Source organism: Monodelphis domestica, chromosome 3 (genome assembly GCF_027887165.1).
Source record: "Monodelphis domestica isolate mMonDom1 chromosome 3, mMonDom1.pri, whole genome shotgun sequence".
NCBI lineage: Eukaryota > Metazoa > Chordata > Mammalia > Didelphimorphia > Didelphidae > Monodelphis > Monodelphis domestica.
In genome coordinates this window covers 126,415,857-126,435,653 of record NC_077229.1, presented here as the reverse complement: position 1 = coordinate 126,435,653, position 19,797 = coordinate 126,415,857, and the positions used below count along the sequence as shown (strand labels likewise).

General features: G+C 43.2%; 3 protein-coding genes across 3 annotated transcripts; all 3 read left to right on the top strand.

The window, feature by feature from the left end:
• Window positions 1-1,552: 1,552 nt before the first annotated feature.
• LOC130457975 (E3 ubiquitin-protein ligase RBBP6-like) lies at window positions 1,553-4,836 on the top strand. Its single transcript, XM_056820856.1, has one exon. The coding sequence runs from the start codon at window positions 1,645-1,647 to the stop codon at window positions 3,937-3,939; it is 2,295 nt and encodes a 764-aa protein (XP_056676834.1). The 5' UTR covers window positions 1,553-1,644; the 3' UTR covers window positions 3,940-4,836.
• A 2,179-nt stretch (window positions 4,837-7,015) lies between these two features.
• On the top strand, window positions 7,016-12,373 carry LOC130457974 (E3 ubiquitin-protein ligase RBBP6-like). Its single transcript, XM_056820855.1, has one exon. The coding sequence runs from the start codon at window positions 7,960-7,962 to the stop codon at window positions 10,567-10,569; it is 2,610 nt and encodes an 869-aa protein (XP_056676833.1). The 5' UTR covers window positions 7,016-7,959; the 3' UTR covers window positions 10,570-12,373.
• A 1,265-nt stretch (window positions 12,374-13,638) lies between these two features.
• Window positions 13,639-18,996, top strand: LOC130457973 (E3 ubiquitin-protein ligase RBBP6-like). Its single transcript, XM_056820854.1, has one exon. The coding sequence runs from the start codon at window positions 14,583-14,585 to the stop codon at window positions 17,190-17,192; it is 2,610 nt and encodes an 869-aa protein (XP_056676832.1). The 5' UTR covers window positions 13,639-14,582; the 3' UTR covers window positions 17,193-18,996.
• The last annotated feature ends 801 nt before the right edge of the window (window positions 18,997-19,797 follow it).

The following is a 19,797-nucleotide window of genomic DNA, read 5'->3' as shown; positions in this document are numbered from 1 at the left end:
TTGACTGAATTAGAAAAAAACAACAACAACAACAAAACAGAAACAGAAACGGAACAAAGTTTGTTTGGAAGAAGTAAATACCAAGGATATCTGTGGAAGTAATGAAAGAAAACATGCAAAGGAAGGGGGCCTTGCACTACCAGATCTCAAACTATACTATAAAGCAGCGGTCATCTATACAGTATGGTACTGGCTAAGAGACAGAAAGGAGGATCAGTGGAATAGACTTGGGGTTAGTGACCAGAGTACCACAGTCTATGATAAACCCAAATATCCCAGCTTTTGGGACAAAAATCCACTATTTGATTAAAAAAAAAAATCTGCTGGGAACATTGGAAGACAGCATGGGAGACACAGGGGTTGGATCAACAGCTCACACCCTATACCAAGATCAGCTCAGAATGGGCGAATGGGCTGAATATAAGGAAGGAAATTAGAAGTGAATTAGGTGAGCACAGAATAGTATGAATGTCAGATCTTTGGGAAAGGAAAGATGCTATTGGGTTTTCAAGTTTCTGTGTGGTCACATTAAAAACAACAACAACAAGGGAGTGTTAATCTCCTTTTGAAAATCCCCTCTGTGATCCTTTTGGGAGAGGAGGGTTTCAGAGGATTGACATGCCTAGTCAGAAACTTGAAGACCCTTTATTTAGCATGGATTGCAAGGAAGTTCACACCCCCAGAGAAAGGAAGTTCCCAGCCTGAGAGATAGTAAGTTCACACCCTGAGAGGGAGAAAGTTCACACTGTCAGAGTTAGGAAGTTCACACTCCCAGAGACATGGGAGAACTGGTAGGTGGAGAAAGGGGTTCATTATAAAGCCAGAGCAGAGGGCTGGAATTGAGCTTTTGGTTGGTGACTCTGGTTGAAGCAAGAGTCTTGTGCTGGTGGCCCTTGCTGAAGGGACTCTCAGCCTCCGAAGAGGATTCCTGAGTTGGTGGCTAGGGCTGAAGGAGACGCTTATTCTGGGGACTCTTGTGCTCTTCTAACTGGAGATTGGAACTTTGTTGGAGGTGAACTGGATTTCTTCAGAGAAGAACTTAGGGCATTTAGCTCAACTGCTCCCTACCTCCAAAATCCCTTTTCCGGTACCCTCCTGCTCCCATCCACCCTTGAGGTGATTTGAGTATTGGAGTGAGGGTCCTTGGTTCAGAACCCCATTTTTGGGGGGTGGGGGCCTGAATAAGGCCCCAGGTTGCCTCAGATTCTGAGTGTTGTGTGTGTGTGTACACATCTCTTCAGTTTACAAAGAGCCAGATACTTCAGAGTGTCCCGTCTCAGCCCTGAGCCTCAGGAAACTTTTGGCACCATGTCCGGTGTGCATTATAAATTTTCCTCCCAACTCAACTATGGGACCGTTATCTTTGAAGGACCCCACATCTCCGTGTGTGATTTGAAGAAGCAAATCATGAAGAAAGAGAAACTCAAGGCTCCTAACTGCGAGCTGCACATCAGCAATGCAGACACAAAAGAAGAGTACAGGGATGGCAATGCCCCGATTCACAGGAATTTCTCTGTTATCGTAAGAAGAGTTCCTGCTGGAGGTATTGTAGCTACGAGCAGGACACATGTTTTAGATCTAACTAAACGAGTGAGTAGAACCTCAAAAGCAAACCTATCTCATGACCTGAGAAGACAGTTTGATATGCCTAGTGGCGTTCCACGGGAGGCGAAAAAGGAAACTCAAAGGAAGACTGACTCTTCTGCATCCGCTTCTGTGGCCCAGTTGATCAAGTTTGCAAATCTGACTGAAGCCGATGCTTCTGAAGAAGACAAAGTTCAAGCGATGATGATCCAGTCCGTCCACGAATACGATCCGATCCATTACACGAAGACACCTCCGGGGCCACCTCCACCATCTTATACCTGTTTCCGGTGTGGGAAACCTGGCCATTACATAAAGAATTGCCCAACCAAAGGGGATAAAGACTTTGATCCGGTTCCCAGAATGAAAAAGAGCACTGGAATTCCTAGAAGTTTTATGATGGAGGTGAAAGATCCGAACATGAAAGGTGCCATGCTTACCGATACTGGAAAATATGTCATCCCAACCATAGATGCAGAGGCATATGCCAGGGGGAAGAAAGAAAAACCACCTTTCCTACCAGCGGAAGAGTCGTCTTCGTCAGAAGTGGAGGACCCTATCCCAGATGAATTGCTATGTCTAATCTGCAAAGCCATAATGACTGATGCCGCTGTCATACCTTGCTGTGGAAACAGTTATTGTGACGAATGTATAAGAACAGCTTTGCTAGAATCGGATGGCCATACATGCCCAACTTGTCATCAGAATGATGTGTCTCCTGATGCTTTAATTGCCAACAAATGTTTGCGCCGGGCTATTGAGAACTTCCAAAACAAAACCGGTTATACCAAAGGGCTTCAAAAGCAAATATGCCCACCCCCACCTCCAAGGCCACCGATTCAGCGGAACCTACTGCCACTGACCAGACCTCCACTTTCAAGACAGCAGGACCCTTTGAAGATCCCAGTGACATCTGCATCTACTCATGCTGCTACTGCTTCTGGATCATCATCCATGAGTCCTAATAAATCCTCTGCTGCACCTATAAAGAAACCTTCTACTCCGGCACCAGTTGCCGATGGAACTGCCACAGTGTCCATATCTGTCCAAGCAGAAAAACCAGATGGGCCTTCCCGTGATCCTGATGACAAACTGAGACCTGCTGCAGCTTTGGTATCAGATCATCCTCAAGCTTCTTCATCAACAGCAATTAGTGCACTAAGGGAAGAAAAGGGCTCTCGGGGACCTCTGCTTGGAACGCCTTCTGGGATCGGGCAGTCCCTTTTGCATGGACAGTTGATGCCTACAACGGGTCCAGCAAGAATAAATGCTGCTCTTGTTGCTCCTGCTCCTGCTGCTGCTGCTGCTGCTGCTGCTCCTGCTGCTGCTGCTGCTGCTCCTGCTCCTGCTGCTGCTGCTGCTGCTGCTGGTAGACCTGTTTGGGAACCAAGCATCAATGGAGGGCAACACCTTGGTGAACATTCCCAGAGGACTCATGGCCCATCACTACCAGGAACACCTGTCCCACCGCCTCCTTTGTATCCACCACCGCCCCACACACTTCCTCTCCCTCCAGGTGTTCCACCACCTCAGTTCCCTCCTCAATTTCCACCCGGGCCACCACCACCTGCTGGCTACAGAGTCCCTCCTCCAGGTTTCCCTCCAGCCCCTACAACTTTATCAGCACCTTGGGTATCCACAGCAGTACAAACCGCTCCTCCGAATACCATCCGGACAATACAAGCTCTCCCCTTATCCAGGGAAGAGTTCTACAGAGTGCAAAGAAGACTAAGAGAGGAGGAGAAGAGAAAGTCCAAACGAGATTTTGCTAAGAAATTCACGGACTACGAAAAGATTCCAAAGGAGCGTCGACGCGCCTTTTCAAGATCTAAATCGCCACATAGTGGCTCCTCTCGCTCAAGAAGTTCATATACCTATTCTAAATCGAGATGTGGTTCCTCACGTTGCCCTTCCCATTCTCGATCCTTTAGTCCTTCACACTGTCCATACCCCAGAAGAGGCAGAGGCAAAAGTCGAGATCGGCGTTCAAGATCCAGGTCTCATGGTTATCACCGCGCCAGATCGAGGTCGCCCCCACGTAGGCGATATCATTCACGACCAAGATCCCCTCCAGTGTTTAGGGGGCAGTCTCCTAACAAACGGAATATACCTCAAGGACAAACAGGTCACCGCAGTCCCAACAGAGGTGGCAATTACCCGGAAAAGCTCTCAGCGAGACATGGTCACACCATGAAGGACATTGCCACGTCAAAAGAGAAGGACCGTGAAAATCCACCAGGAGATGGAAAGGGAAGCAAACAGGACAAACACGGGAAGAGGAGACAGGGGGAGGAAAATGAAGGCTTTCCTAACACAGAGTTGCTACAGCGCTCTAAAAAACGAAGGAAGTGTTAATTCCCTTCTCACAATCTGAAGTCTTCACCTGTGAAATGAGCTGGAAAAGGCCAAAGCAAATCATGCACTACCTTTGCCAAGAAAACCCCAAATGCAGTCAAAAGAGCTGGGCACAACTGAAATAACCAAACAACAACAATTCTACACCGTGACTCACTTCAGCAATTGTAAAGAAGAGAAGGGTCCTTTCTATTGAACAGAAGATACTCCATTAAGAAATATAAATGTAACCATTTGCACTTTAGGCATCAAAGGACGTGAGGGTTTGTTGCTAGCCATCGATTATCACGAACAAGCAGGACCAGTAGCAGGGCACTAACAAGTTTAGCATTCGGTGTCGGAGCAAAATCTATTGGGCCTCAACTGAGAGAAAGGAGGTAGGAGTTGCAATCATGAAATCTGAGAAAGCCAAAGTAAAAACGGATATGATTAAAAGGGATAGTGAAGGTAACTACATCCTGATAAAAGGCAGTGTCGACAATGAGGAAATATCAGTAATCAACATGTATGCACCAAATGGTAGAGCATCCACATTTCTAAAGAAGAAACTAGTGGAGTTAAAGGAGGAAATAGATAAGTAAGCTATACTAGTGGGAGATCTGAATTTACCACTATCAGATCTAGATAAATCAAATTGAAAAAAAAAAACTAAATGAGAAAGAGGTGAGAGACGTGAATGAAATCTTAGAAAAATGAGAGTCAATAGGTAAACGGAGAGAAATATATAGGGACAAAAAGGAAGACCCCTTCTTTTCAGCAGCACATGGTACATTCACAAAGATTGACCACGTACTAGGGCATAAAAACATGGCAAAACAGTTCAGAAAAGCAGAAATAATAACTGCAACCTTTTCAGATCATAATGCAATAAAAAGAATAATCAGTAATGGTACATGGAGAGCCAATTCAAAAACCAATTGGAAATTAAATAATATGATTCTCCAAAATCTGTTAGTTGAAAAGCAAATCATAGAAACAGCTAGCTACTAATTTCATTGAAGAAAATGACAATGATGTGACATCCTTTCAATGTCTGTGGGATGCAGCCAAAGCAGAACTCGGGGGGAAATTTATATCCTAGAATTCATATATTAACAAATTAGGGAGGGTAGAGGTCAATGAATTGGACGTGCAAATCAAAAAACTGGAGAGCAAAAAATTGAAAAATCTCAGATGAAAACTAAGTTAGAGATCCTAAATCTAAGGGAGAAATTAATAAAATCAAAAATGAAAGAAAGATTGAATTAATAAATAGTAATAGAAAGTGGTATTGTGGGGAAACAAATCTAACAAAAGAGACAAAGCACTGGTCAATCGAATAAAAAGAGAAACAAAAAAGGAATGAGGAAAACCAAATTCCCAGTACCATAGATGAAAAGGGAGACCTCACCTGTAATGGAGTAGAAATTGAGGCATTCATAAAAACGAATTTTGCCCAATTATATGGCAACAAATATGGCAATGTGGGTGATATCGATGAATATTTACAAAAATATAGATTGCCTAGATTAACAGAAGAAGAAATGAAATCCAGAAATAATCCCGTATCAGAAAACAAAATTGAACAAGCCATCAAAGAACTCACTAAGAAAAAATCCCCAGGGCCTGACGGATTCACAAGTGAATCCTATCAAACATTCAAAAACAACTAATCCCAATATTATACAAATTCCTTGACAGAATAAGCAAAGAAGGAATTCTCCCAGATTCCTCTCATGACACAAATATGGTACAGATTCCAAAGCCAGACAGCTTAAAAGTAGACAAAGGAAACTATAGACCAATCTCCTTCATGAACATAGATGCAAAAAAAAAAAATCTTCCAAAGAATACTAGCAATAGACTGCAGCACATGATCGCCAGGATTATTCATTACAATCAGGTGGAATTGATACCGGGAAGGCAAGGATGGTCCAATATCAGGAAAACCATCCACATCGTTGGCCAAATCGACAAGCAACCAACACAAATCACATGCTTATCTCAGTATTTGCAGAAACAGCCTTTGACAAAAAACAACACTCATTCGCACTGAAAGCACTACAAAGTCTAGGAAAAAAGGGCCTTTCCTAAAAATAATAAATAGTATATATCTAAAACCATCAGCAAACATCATCTGCAATGGGGATGAATTAGAAGCCTTCCCAATAAGATCAGGAGTGAAGCAAGGATGCCCATTATCACCTCTATTGTTGAACATTGTACTAGAGACACTAGCTGTAGCAATTAGAGAAGAAAAAGAAATTGAAGGCATTAAAATTGGCAACGAGGAGACCAAGCTATCACGCTTTGCAGGTGTTATGATGGTCTACTTAAAGAACCCGAGAGAATCAACTAAAAAGCTAGTGGAAATAATCAACAACTTTAGCAAAGTTGCAGGATACAAAATGAACCCACATAAGTCATCAGCATTTCGATATATCTCCCACACATCTCAGCATGAGTGAGAGAAATTCCATTTAAAATCAGCCTAGACGATATAGAACGATTAGGCATCTATCGGCCAAGACAAACACAGGAACTATATGAACACAGAAATACAGAACACTTCCCACACAATTAAAAGTAGATCTAGACTACTGGGAAAAAGCAAAACAAAACAAAACATTAACTGCTCATGGGTAGGACAAGCTAACATAATGAAAATGGCCTTCCTATCCAAACTTATTTACTTGTTTGGTGCCATACCCATTGAACTACCCAAAAATCCTTTTGACTGAATTAGAAAAAAACAACAACAACAACAAAACAGAAACAGAAACGGAACAAAGTTTGTTTGGAAGAAGTAAATACCAAGGATATCTGTGGAAGTAATGAAAGAAAACATGCAAAGGAAGGGGGCCTTGCACTACCAGATCTCAAACTATACTATAAAGCAGCGGTCATCTATACAGTATGGTACTGGCTAAGAGACAGAAAGGAGGATCAGTGGAATAGACTTGGGGTTAGTGACCAGAGTACCACAGTCTATGATAAACCCAAATATCCCAGCTTTTGGGACAAAAATCCACTATTTGATTAAAAAAAAAAATCTGCTGGGAACATTGGAAGACAGCATGGGAGACACAGGGGTTGGATCAACAGCTCACACCCTATACCAAGATCAGCTCAGAATGGGCGAATGGGCTGAATATAAGGAAGGAAATTAGAAGTGAATTAGGTGAGCACAGAATAGTATGAATGTCAGATCTTTGGGAAAGGAAAGATGCTATTGGGTTTTCAAGTTTCTGTGTGGTCACATTAAAAACAACAACAACAAGGGAGTGTTAATCTCCTTTTGAAAATCCCCTCTGTGATCCTTTTGGGAGAGGAGGGTTTCAGAGGATTGACATGCCTAGTCAGAAACTTGAAGACCCTTTATTTAGCATGGATTGCAAGGAAGTTCACACCCCCAGAGAAAGGAAGTTCCCAGCCTGAGAGATAGTAAGTTCACACCCTGAGAGGGAGAAAGTTCACACTGTCAGAGTTAGGAAGTTCACACTCCCAGAGACATGGGAGAACTGGTAGGTGGAGAAAGGGGTTCATTATAAAGCCAGAGCAGAGGGCTGGAATTGAGCTTTTGGTTGGTGACTCTGGTTGAAGCAAGAGTCTTGTGCTGGTGGCCCTTGCTGAAGGGACTCTCAGCCTCCGAAGAGGATTCCTGAGTTGGTGGCTAGGGCTGAAGGAGACGCTTATTCTGGGGACTCTTGTGCTCTTCTGACTGGAGATTGGAACTTTGTTGGAGGTGAACTGGATTTCTTCAGAGAAGCCCTTAGGGCATTTAGCTCAACTGCTCCCTACCTCCAAAATCCCTTTTCCGGTACCCTCCTGCTCCCATCCACCCTTGAGGTGATTTGAGTATTGGAGTGAGGGTCCTTGGTTCAGAACCCCATTTTTGGGGGGTGGGGGCCTGAATAAGGCCCCAGGTTGCCTCAGATTCTGAGTGTTGTGTGTGTGTGTACACATCTCTTCAGTTTACAAAGAGCCAGATACTTCAGAGTGTCCCGTCTCAGCCCTGAGCCTCAGGAAACTTTTGGCACCATGTCCGGTGTGCATTATAAATTTTCCTCCCAACTCAACTATGGGACCGTTATCTTTGAAGGACCCCACATCTCCGTGTGTGATTTGAAGAAGCAAATCATGAAGAAAGAGAAACTCAAGGCTCCTAACTGCGAGCTACACATCAGCAATGCAGACACAAAAGAAGAGTACACGGATGACAATGCCCCGATTCACAGGAATTTCTCCGTTATCGTAAGAAGAGTTCCTGCTGGAGGTATTGTAGCTACGAGCAGGACACATGTTTTAGATCTAACTAAACGAGTGAGTAGAACCTCAAAAGCAAACCTATCTCATGACCTGAGAAGACAGTTTGATATGCCTAGTGGCGTTCCACGGGAGGCGAAAAAGGAAACTCAAAGGAAGACTGACTCTTCTGCATCCGCTTCTGTGGCCCAGTTGATCAAGTTTGCAAATCTGACTGAAGCCGATGCTTCTGAAGAAGACAAAGTTCAAGCGATGATGATCCAGTCCGTCCACGAATACGATCCGATCCATTACACGAAGACACCTCCGGGGCCACCTCCACCATCTTATACCTGTTTCCGGTGTGGGAAACCTGGCCATTACATAAAGAATTGCCCAACCAAAGGGGATAAAGACTTTGATCTGGTTCCCAGAATGAAAAAGAGCACTGGAATTCCTAGAAGTTTTATGATGGAGGTGAAAGATCCGAACATGAAAGGTGCCATGCTTACCGATACTGGAAAATATGTCATCCCAACCATAGATGCAGAGGCATATGCCAGGGGGAAGAAAGAAAAACCACCTTTCCTACCAGCGGAAGAGTCGTCTTCGTCAGAAGTGGAGGACCCTATCCCAGATGAATTGCTATGTCTAATCTGCAAAGCCATAATGACTGATGCCGCTGTCATACCTTGCTGTGGAAACAGTTATTGTGACGAATGTATAAGAACAGCTTTGCTAGAATCGGATGGCCATACATGCCCAACTTGTCATCAGAATGATGTGTCTCCTGATGCTTTAATTGCCAACAAATGTTTGCGCCGGGCTATTGAGAACTTCCAAAACAAAACCGGTTATACCAAAGGGCTTCAAAAGCAAATATGCCCACCCCCACCTCCAAGGCCACCGATTCAGCGGAACCTACTGCCACTGACCAGACCTCCACTTTCAAGACAGCAGGACCCTTTGAAGATCCCAGTGACATCTGCATCTACTCATGCTGCTACTGCTTCTGGATCATCATCCATGAGTCCTAATAAATCCTCTGCTGCACCTATAAAGAAACCTTCTACTCCGGCACCAGTTGCCGATGGAACTGCCACAGTGTCCATATCTGTCCAAGCAGAAAAACCAGATGGGCCTTCCCGTGATCCTGATGACAAACTGAGACCTGCTGCAGCTTTGGTATCAGATCATCCTCAAGCTTCTTCATCAACAGCAATTAGTGCACTAAGGGAAGAAAAGGGCTCTCGGGGACCTCTGCTTGGAACGCCTTCTGGGATCGGGCAGTCCCTTTTGCATGGACAGTTGATGCCTACAACGGGTCCAGCAAGAATAAATGCTGCTCTTGTTGCTCCTGCTCCTGCTGCTGCTGCTGCTGCTGCTGCTCCTGCTCCTGCTGCTGCTGCTGCTGCTGCTGGTAGACCTGTTTGGGAACCAAGCATCAATGGAGGGCAACACCTTGGTGAACATTCCCAGAGGACTCATGGCCCATCACTACCAGGAACACCTGTCCCACCGCCTCCTTTGTATCCACCACCGCCCCACACACTTCCTCTCCCTCCAGGTGTTCCACCACCTCAGTTCCCTCCTCAATTTCCACCCGGGCCACCACCACCTGCTGGCTACAGAGTCCCTCCTCCAGGTTTCCCTCCAGCCCCTACAACTTTATCAGCACCTTGGGTATCCACAGCAGTACAAACCGCTCCTCCGAATACCATCCGGACAATACAAGCTCTCCCCTTATCCAGGGAAGAGTTCTACAGAGTGCAAAGAAGACTAAGAGAGGAGGAGAAGAGAAAGTCCAAACGAGATTTTGCTAAGAAATTCACGGACTACGAAAAGATTCCAAAGGAGCGTCGACGCGCCTTTTCAAGATCTAAATCGCCACATAGTGGCTCCTCTCGCTCAAGAAGTTCATATACCTATTCTAAATCGAGATGTGGTTCCTCACGTTGCCCTTCCCATTCTCGATCCTTTAGTCCTTCACACTGTCCATACCCCAGAAGAGGCAGAGGCAAAAGTCGAGATCGGCGTTCAAGATCCAGGTCTCATGGTTATCACCGCGCCAGATCGAGGTCGCCCCCACGTAGGCGATATCATTCACGACCAAGATCCCCTCCAGTGTTTAGGGGGCAGTCTCCTAACAAACGGAATATACCTCAAGGACAAACAGGTCACCGCAGTCCCAACAGAGGTGGCAATTACCCGGAAAAGCTCTCAGCGAGACATGGTCACACCATGAAGGACATTGCCACGTCAAAAGAGAAGGACCGTGAAAATCCACCAGGAGATGGAAAGGGAAGCAAACAGGACAAACACGGGAAGAGGAGACAGGGGGAGGAAAATGAAGGCTTTCCTAACACAGAGTTGCTACAGCGCTCTAAAAAACGAAGGAAGTGTTAATTCCCTTCTCACAATCTGAAGTCTTCACCTGTGAAATGAGCTGGAAAAGGCCAAAGCAAATCATGCACTACCTTTGCCAAGAAAACCCCAAATGCAGTCAAAAGAGCTGGGCACAACTGAAATAACCAAACAACAACAATTCTACACCGTGACTCACTTCAGCAATTGTAAAGAAGAGAAGGGTCCTTTCTATTGAACAGAAGATACTCCATTAAGAAATATAAATGTAACCATTTGCACTTTAGGCATCAAAGGACGTGAGGGTTTGTTGCTAGCCATCGATTATCACGAACAAGCAGGACCAGTAGCAGGGCACTAACAAGTTTAGCATTCGGTGTCGGAGCAAAATCTATTGGGCCTCAACTGAGAGAAAGGAGGTAGGAGTTGCAATCATGAAATCTGAGAAAGCCAAAGTAAAAATGGATATGATTAAAAGGGATAGTGAAGGTAACTACATCCTGATAAAAGGCAGTGTCGACAATGAGGAAATATCAGTAATCAACATGTATGCACCAAATGGTAGAGCATCCACATTTCTAAAGAAGAAACTAGTGGAGTTAAAGGAGGAAATAGATAAGTAAGCTATACTAGTGGGAGATCTGAATTTACCACTATCAGATCTAGATAAATCAAATTGAAAAAAAAAACTAAATGAGAAAGAGGTGAGAGACGTGAATGAAATCTTAGAAAAATGAGAGTCAATAGGTAAACGGAGAGAAATATATAGGGACAAAAAGGAAGACCCCTTCTTTTCAGCAGCACATGGTACATTCACAAAGATTGACCACGTACTAGGGCATAAAAACATGGCAAAACAGTTCAGAAAAGCAGAAATAATAACTGCAACCTTTTGAGATCATAATGCAATAAAAAGAATAATCAGTAATGGTACATGGAGAGCCAATTCAAAAACCAATTGGAAATTAAATACTATGATTCTCCAAAATCTGTTAGTTAAAAAACAAATCATAGAAACAGCTAGCTACTAATTTCATTGAAGAAAATGACAATGATGAGACATCCTTTCAAAGTCTGTGGGATGCAGCCAAAGCAGAACTCGGGGGGAAATTTATATCCTAGAATTCATATATTAACAAATTAGGGAGGGTAGAGGTCAATGAATTGGACATGCAAATCAAAAAACTGGAGAGCAAAAAATTGAAAACTCTCAGATGAAAACTAAATTAGAGATCCTAAAAACTAAGGGAGAAATTAATAAAATCAAAAATGAAAGAAAGATTGAATTAATAAATAGGAATAGAAGGTGGTATTGTGGGGAAACAAACCCAACAAAAGAGACAAAGCACTGGTCAATCGAATAAAAAGATAAACAAGAAAGGAATGAGGAAAACCAAATTCCCAGTACCATAGATGAAAAGGGAGACCTCACCTGTAATGGAGTAGAAATTGAGGCATTCATAAAAACGAATTTTGCCCAATTATATGGCAACAAATATGGCAATGTGGGTGATATCGATGAATATTTACAAAAATATAGATTGCCTAGATTAACAGAAGAAGAAATGAAATCCAGAAATAATCCCGTATCAGAAAACAAAATTGAACAAGCCATCAAAGAACTCACTAAGAAAAAATCCCCAGGGCCTGACGGATTCACAAGTGAATCCTATCAAACATTCAAAAACAACTAATCCCAATATTATACAAAGTCCTTGACAGAATAAGCAAAGAAGGAATTCTCCCAGATTCCTCTCATGACACAAATATGGTACAGATTCCAAAGCCAGACAGCTTAAAAGTAGAGAAAGGAAACTATAGACCAATCTCCTTCATGAACATAGATGCAAAAAAAAAAAAATCTTCCAAAGAATACTAGCAATAGACATGATCGCCAGGATTATTCATTACAATCAGGTGGAATTGATACCGGGAAGGCAAGGATGGTCCAATATCAGGAAAACCATCCACATCGTTGGCCAAATCGACAAGCAACCAACACAAATCACATGCTTATCTCAGTATTTGCAGAAACAGCCTTTGACAAAAAACAACACTCATTCGCACTGAAAGCACTACAAAGTCTAGGAAAAAAGGGCCTTTCCTAAAAATAATAAATAGTATATATCTAAAACCATCAGCAAACATCATCTGCAATGGGGATGAATTAGAAGCCTTCCCAATAAGATCAGGAGTGAAGCAAGGATGCCCATTATCACCTCTATTGTTGAACATTGTACTAGAGACACTAGCTGTAGCAATTAGAGAAGAAAAAGAAATTGAAGGCATTAAAATTGGCAACGAGGAGACCAAGCTATCACGCTTTGCAGGTGTTATGATGGTCTACTTAAAGAACCCGAGAGAATCAACTAAAAAGCTAGTGGAAATAATCAACAACTTTAGCAAAGTTGCAGGATACAAAATGAACCCACATAAGTCATCAGCATTTCGATATATCTCCCACACATCTCAGCATGAGTGAGAGAAATTCCATTTAAAATCAGCCTAGACGATATAGAACGATTAGGCATCTATCGGCCAAGACAAACACAGGAACTATATGAACACAGAAATACAGAACACTTCCCACACAATTAAAAGTAGATCTAGACTACTGGGAAAAAGCAAAACAAAACAAAACATTAACTGCTCATGGGTAGGACAAGCTAACATAATGAAAATGGCCTTCCTATCCAAACTTATTTACTTGTTTGGTGCCATACCCATTGAACTACCCAAAAATCCTTTTGACTGAATTAGAAAAAAACAACAACAACAACAAAACAGAAACAGAAACGGAACAAAGTTTGTTTGGAAGAAGTAAATACCAAGGATATCTGTGGAAGTAATGAAAGAAAACATGCAAAGGAAGGGGGCCTTGCACTACCAGATCTCAAACTATACTATAAAGCAGCGGTCATCTATACAGTATGGTACTGGCTAAGAGACAGAAAGGAGGATCAGTGGAATAGACTTGGGGTTAGTGACCAGAGTACCACAGTCTATGATAAACCCAAATATCCCAGCTTTTGGGACAAAAATCCACTATTTGATTAAAAAAAAAAATCTGCTGGGAACATTGGAAGACAGCATGGGAGACACAGGGGTTGGATCAACAGCTCACACCCTATACCAAGATCAGCTCAGAATGGGCGAATGGGCTGAATATAAGGAAGGAAATTAGAAGTGAATTAGGTGAGCACAGAATAGTATGAATGTCAGATCTTTGGGAAAGGAAAGATGCTATTGGGTTTTCAAGTTTCTGTGTGGTCACATTAAAAACAACAACAACAAGGGAGTGTTAATCTCCTTTTGAAAATCCCCTCTGTGATCCTTTTGGGAGAGGAGGGTTTCAGAGGATTGACATGCCTAGTCAGAAACTTGAAGACCCTTTATTTAGCATGGATTGCAAGGAAGTTCACACCCCCAGAGAAAGGAAGTTCCCAGCCTGAGAGATAGTAAGTTCACACCCTGAGAGGGAGAAAGTTCACACTGTCAGAGTTAGGAAGTTCACACTCCCAGAGACATGGGAGAACTGGTAGGTGGAGAAAGGGGTTCATTATAAAGCCAGAGCAGAGGGCTGGAATTGAGCTTTTGGTTGGTGACTCTGGTTGAAGCAAGAGTCTTGTGCTGGTGGCCCTTGCTGAAGGGACTCTCAGCCTCCGAAGAGGATTCCTGAGTTGGTGGCTAGGGCTGAAGGAGACGCTTATTCTGGGGACTCTTGTGCTCTTCTGACTGGAGATTGGAACTTTGTTGGAGGTGAACTGGATTTCTTCAGAGAAGCCCTTAGGGCATTTAGCTCAACTGCTCCCTACCTCCAAAATCCCTTTTCCGGTACCCTCCTGCTCCCATCCACCCTTGAGGTGATTTGAGTATTGGAGTGAGGGTCCTTGGTTCAGAACCCCATTTTTGGGGGGTGGGGGCCTGAATAAGGCCCCAGGTTGCCTCAGATTCTGAGTGTTGTGTGTGTGTGTACACATCTCTTCAGTTTACAAAGAGCCAGATACTTCAGAGTGTCCCGTCTCAGCCCTGAGCCTCAGGAAACTTTTGGCACCATGTCCGGTGTGCATTATAAATTTTCCTCCCAACTCAACTATGGGACCGTTATCTTTGAAGGACCCCACATCTCCGTGTGTGATTTGAAGAAGCAAATCATGAAGAAAGAGAAACTCAAGGCTCCTAACTGCGAGCTACACATCAGCAATGCAGACACAAAAGAAGAGTACACGGATGACAATGCCCCGATTCACAGGAATTTCTCCGTTATCGTAAGAAGAGTTCCTGCTGGAGGTATTGTAGCTACGAGCAGGACACATGTTTTAGATCTAACTAAACGAGTGAGTAGAACCTCAAAAGCAAACCTATCTCATGACCTGAGAAGACAGTTTGATATGCCTAGTGGCGTTCCACGGGAGGCGAAAAAGGAAACTCAAAGGAAGACTGACTCTTCTGCATCCGCTTCTGTGGCCCAGTTGATCAAGTTTGCAAATCTGACTGAAGCCGATGCTTCTGAAGAAGACAAAGTTCAAGCGATGATGATCCAGTCCGTCCACGAATACGATCCGATCCATTACACGAAGACACCTCCGGGGCCACCTCCACCATCTTATACCTGTTTCCGGTGTGGGAAACCTGGCCATTACATAAAGAATTGCCCAACCAAAGGGGATAAAGACTTTGATCCGGTTCCCAGAATGAAAAAGAGCACTGGAATTCCTAGAAGTTTTATGATGGAGGTGAAAGATCCGAACATGAAAGGTGCCATGCTTACCGATACTGGAAAATATGTCATCCCAACCATAGATGCAGAGGCATATGCCAGGGGGAAGAAAGAAAAACCACCTTTCCTACCAGCGGAAGAGTCGTCTTCGTCAGAAGTGGAGGACCCTATCCCAGATGAATTGCTATGTCTAATCTGCAAAGCCATAATGACTGATGCCGCTGTCATACCTTGCTGTGGAAACAGTTATTGTGACGAATGTATAAGAACAGCTTTGCTAGAATCGGATGGCCATACATGCCCAACTTGTCATCAGAATGATGTGTCTCCTGATGCTTTAATTGCCAACAAATGTTTGCGCCGGGCTATTGAGAACTTCCAAAACAAAACCGGTTATACCAAAGGGCTTCAAAAGCAAATATGCCCACCCCCACCTCCAAGGCCACCGATTCAGCGGAACCTACTGCCACTGACCAGACCTCCACTTTCAAGACAGCAGGACCCTTTGAAGATCCCAGTGACATCTGCATCTACTCATGCTGCTACTGCTTCTGGATCATCATCCATGAGTCCTAATAAATCCTCTGCTGCACCTATAAAGAAACCTTCTACTCCGGCACCAGTTGCCGATGGAACTGCCACAGTGTCCATATCTGTCCAAGCAGAAAAACCAGATGGGCCTTCCCGTGATCCTGATGACAAACTGAGACCTGCTGCAGCTTTGGTATCAGATCATCCTCAAGCTTCTTCATCAACAGCAATTAGTGCACTAAGGGAAGAAAAGGGCTCTCGGGGACCTCTGCTTGGAATGCCTTCTGGGATCGGGCAGTCCCTTTTGCATGGACAGTTGATGCCTACAACGGGTCCAGCAAGAATAAATGCTGCTCTTGTTGCTCCTGCTCCTGCTGCTGCTGCTGCTGCTGCTGCTCCTGCTCCTGCTGCTGCTGCTGCTGCTGCTGGTAGACCTGTTTGGGAACCAAGCATCAATGGAGGGCAACACCTTGGTGAACATTCCCAGAGGACTCATGGCCCATCACTACCAGGAACACCTGTCCCACCGCCTCCTTTGTATCCACCACCGCCCCACACACTTCCTCTCCCTCCAGGTGTTCCACCACCTCAGTTCCCTCCTCAATTTCCACCCGGGCCACCACCACCTGCTGGCTACAGAGTCCCTCCTCCAGGTTTCCCTCCAGCCCCTACAACTTTATCAGCACCTTGGGTATCCACAGCAGTACAAACCGCTCCTCCGAATACCATCCGGACAATACAAGCTCTCCCCTTATCCAGGGAAGAGTTCTACAGAGTGCAAAGAAGACTAAGAGAGGAGGAGAAGAGAAAGTCCAAACGAGATTTTGCTAAGAAATTCACGGACTACGAAAAGATTCCAAAGGAGCGTCGACGCGCCTTTTCAAGATCTAAATCGCCACATAGTGGCTCCTCTCGCTCAAGAAGTTCATATACCTATTCTAAATCGAGATGTGGTTCCTCACGTTGCCCTTCCCATTCTCGATCCTTTAGTCCTTCACACTGTCCATACCCCAGAAGAGGCAGAGGCAAAAGTCGAGATCGGCGTTCAAGATCCAGGTCTCATGGTTATCACCGCGCCAGATCGAGGTCGCCCCCACGTAGGCGATATCATTCACGACCAAGATCCCCTCCAGTGTTTAGGGGGCAGTCTCCTAACAAACGGAATATACCTCAAGGACAAACAGGTCACCGCAGTCCCAACAGAGGTGGCAATTACCCGGAAAAGCTCTCAGCGAGACATGGTCACACCATGAAGGACATTGCCACGTCAAAAGAGAAGGACCGTGAAAATCCACCAGGAGATGGAAAGGGAAGCAAACAGGACAAACACGGGAAGAGGAGACAGGGGGAGGAAAATGAAGGCTTTCCTAACACAGAGTTGCTACAGCGCTCTAAAAAACGAAGGAAGTGTTAATTCCCTTCTCACAATCTGAAGTCTTCACCTGTGAAATGAGCTGGAAAAGGCCAAAGCAAATCATGCACTACCTTTGCCAAGAAAACCCCAAATGCAGTCAAAAGAGCTGGGCACAACTGAAATAACCAAACAACAACAATTCTACACCGTGACTCACTTCAGCAATTGTAAAGAAGAGAAGGGTCCTTTCTATTGAACAGAAGATACTCCATTAAGAAATATAAATGTAACCATTTGCACTTTAGGCATCAAAGGACGTGAGGGTTTGTTGCTAGCCATCGATTATCACGAACAAGCAGGACCAGTAGCAGGGCACTAACAAGTTTAGCATTCGGTGTCGGAGCAAAATCTATTGGGCCTCAACTGAGAGAAAGGAGGTAGGAGTTGCAATCATGAAATCTGAGAAAGCCAAAGTAAAAATGGATATGATTAAAAGGGATAGTGAAGGTAACTACATCCTGATAAAAGGCAGTGTCGACAATGAGGAAATATCAGTAATCAACATGTATGCACCAAATGGTAGAGCATCCACATTTCTAAAGAAGAAACTAGTGGAGTTAAAGGAGGAAATAGATAAGTAAGCTATACTAGTGGGAGATCTGAATTTACCACTATCAGATCTAGATAAATCAAATTGAAAAAAAAAACTAAATGAGAAAGAGGTGAGAGACGTGAATGAAATCTTAGAAAAATGAGAGTCAATAGGTAAACGGAGAGAAATATATAGGGACAAAAAGGAAGACCCCTTCTTTTCAGCAGCACATGGTACATTCACAAAGATTGACCACGTACTAGGGCATAAAAACATGGCAAAACAGTTCAGAAAAGCAGAAATAATAACTGCAACCTTTTGAGATCATAATGCAATAAAAAGAATAATCAGTAATGGTACATGGAGAGCCAATTCAAAAACCAATTGGAAATTAAATACTATGATTCTCCAAAATCTGTTAGTTAAAAAACAAATCATAGAAACAGCTAGCTACTAATTTCATTGAAGAAAATGACAATGATGAGACATCCTTTCAAAGTCTGTGGGATGCAGCCAAAGCAGAACTCGGGGGGAAATTTATATCCTAGAATTCATATATTAACAAATTAGGGAGGGTAGAGGTCAATGAATTGGACATGCAAATCAAAAAACTGGAGAGCAAAAAATTGAAAACTCTCAGATGAAAACTAAATTAGAGATCCTAAAAACTAAGGGAGAAATTAATAAAATCAAAAATGAAAGAAAGATTGAATTAATAAATAGGAATAGAAGGTGGTATTGTGGGGAAACAAACCCAACAAAAGAGACAAAGCACTGGTCAATCGAATAAAAAGATAAACAAGAAAGGAATGAGGAAAACCAAATTCCCAGTACCATAGATGAAAAGGGAGACCTCACCTGTAATGGAGTAGAAATTGAGGCATTCATAAAAACGAATTTTGCCCAATTATATGGCAACAAATATGGCAATGTGGGTGATATCGATGAATATTTACAAAAATATAGATTGCCTAGATTAACAGAAGAAGAAATGAAATCCAGAAATAATCCCGTATCAGAAAACAAAATTGAACAAGCCATCAAAGAACTCACTAAGAAAAAATCCCCAGGGCCTGACGGATTCACAAGTGAATCCTATCAAACATTCAAAAACAACTAATCCCAATATTATACAAAGTCCTTGACAGAATAAGCAAAGAAGGAATTCTCCCAGATTCCTCTCATGACACAAATATGGTACAGATTCCAAAGCCAGACAGCTTAAAAGTAGAGAAAGGAAACTATAGACCAATCTCCTTCATGAACATAGATGCAAAAAAAAAAAAATCTTCCAAAGAATACTAGCAATAGACATGATCGCCAGGATTATTCATTACAATCAGGTGGAATTGATACCGGGAAGGCAAGGATGGTCCAATATCAGGAAAACCATCCACATCGTTGGCCAAATCGACAAGCAACCAACACAAATCACATGCTTATCTCAGTATTTGCAGAAACAGCCTTTGACAAAAAACAACACTCATTCGCACTGAAAGCACTACAAAGTCTAGGAAAAAAGGGCCTTTCCTAAAAATAATAAATAGTATATATCTAAAACCATCAGCAAACATCATCTGCAATGGGGATGAATTAGAAGCCTTCCCAATAAGATCAGGAGTGAAGCAAGGATGCCCATTATCACCTCTATTGTTGAACATTGTACTAGAGACACTAGCTGTAGCAATTAGAGAAGAAAAAGAAATTGAAGGCATTAAAATTGGCAACGAGGAGACCAAGCTATCACGCTTTGCAGGTGTTATGATGGTCTACTTAAAGAACCCGAGAGAATCAACTAAAAAGCTAGTGGAAATAATCAACAACTTTAGCAAAGTTGCAGGATACAAAATGAACCCACATAAGTCATCAGCATTTCGATATATCTCCCACACATCTCAGCATGAGTGAGAGAAATTCCATTTAAAATCAGCCTAGACGATATAGAACGATTAGGCATCTATCGGCCAAGACAAACACAGGAACTATATGAACACAGAAATACAGAACACTTCCCACACAATTAAAAGTAGATCTAGACTACTGGGAAAAAGCAAAACAAAACAAAACATTAAC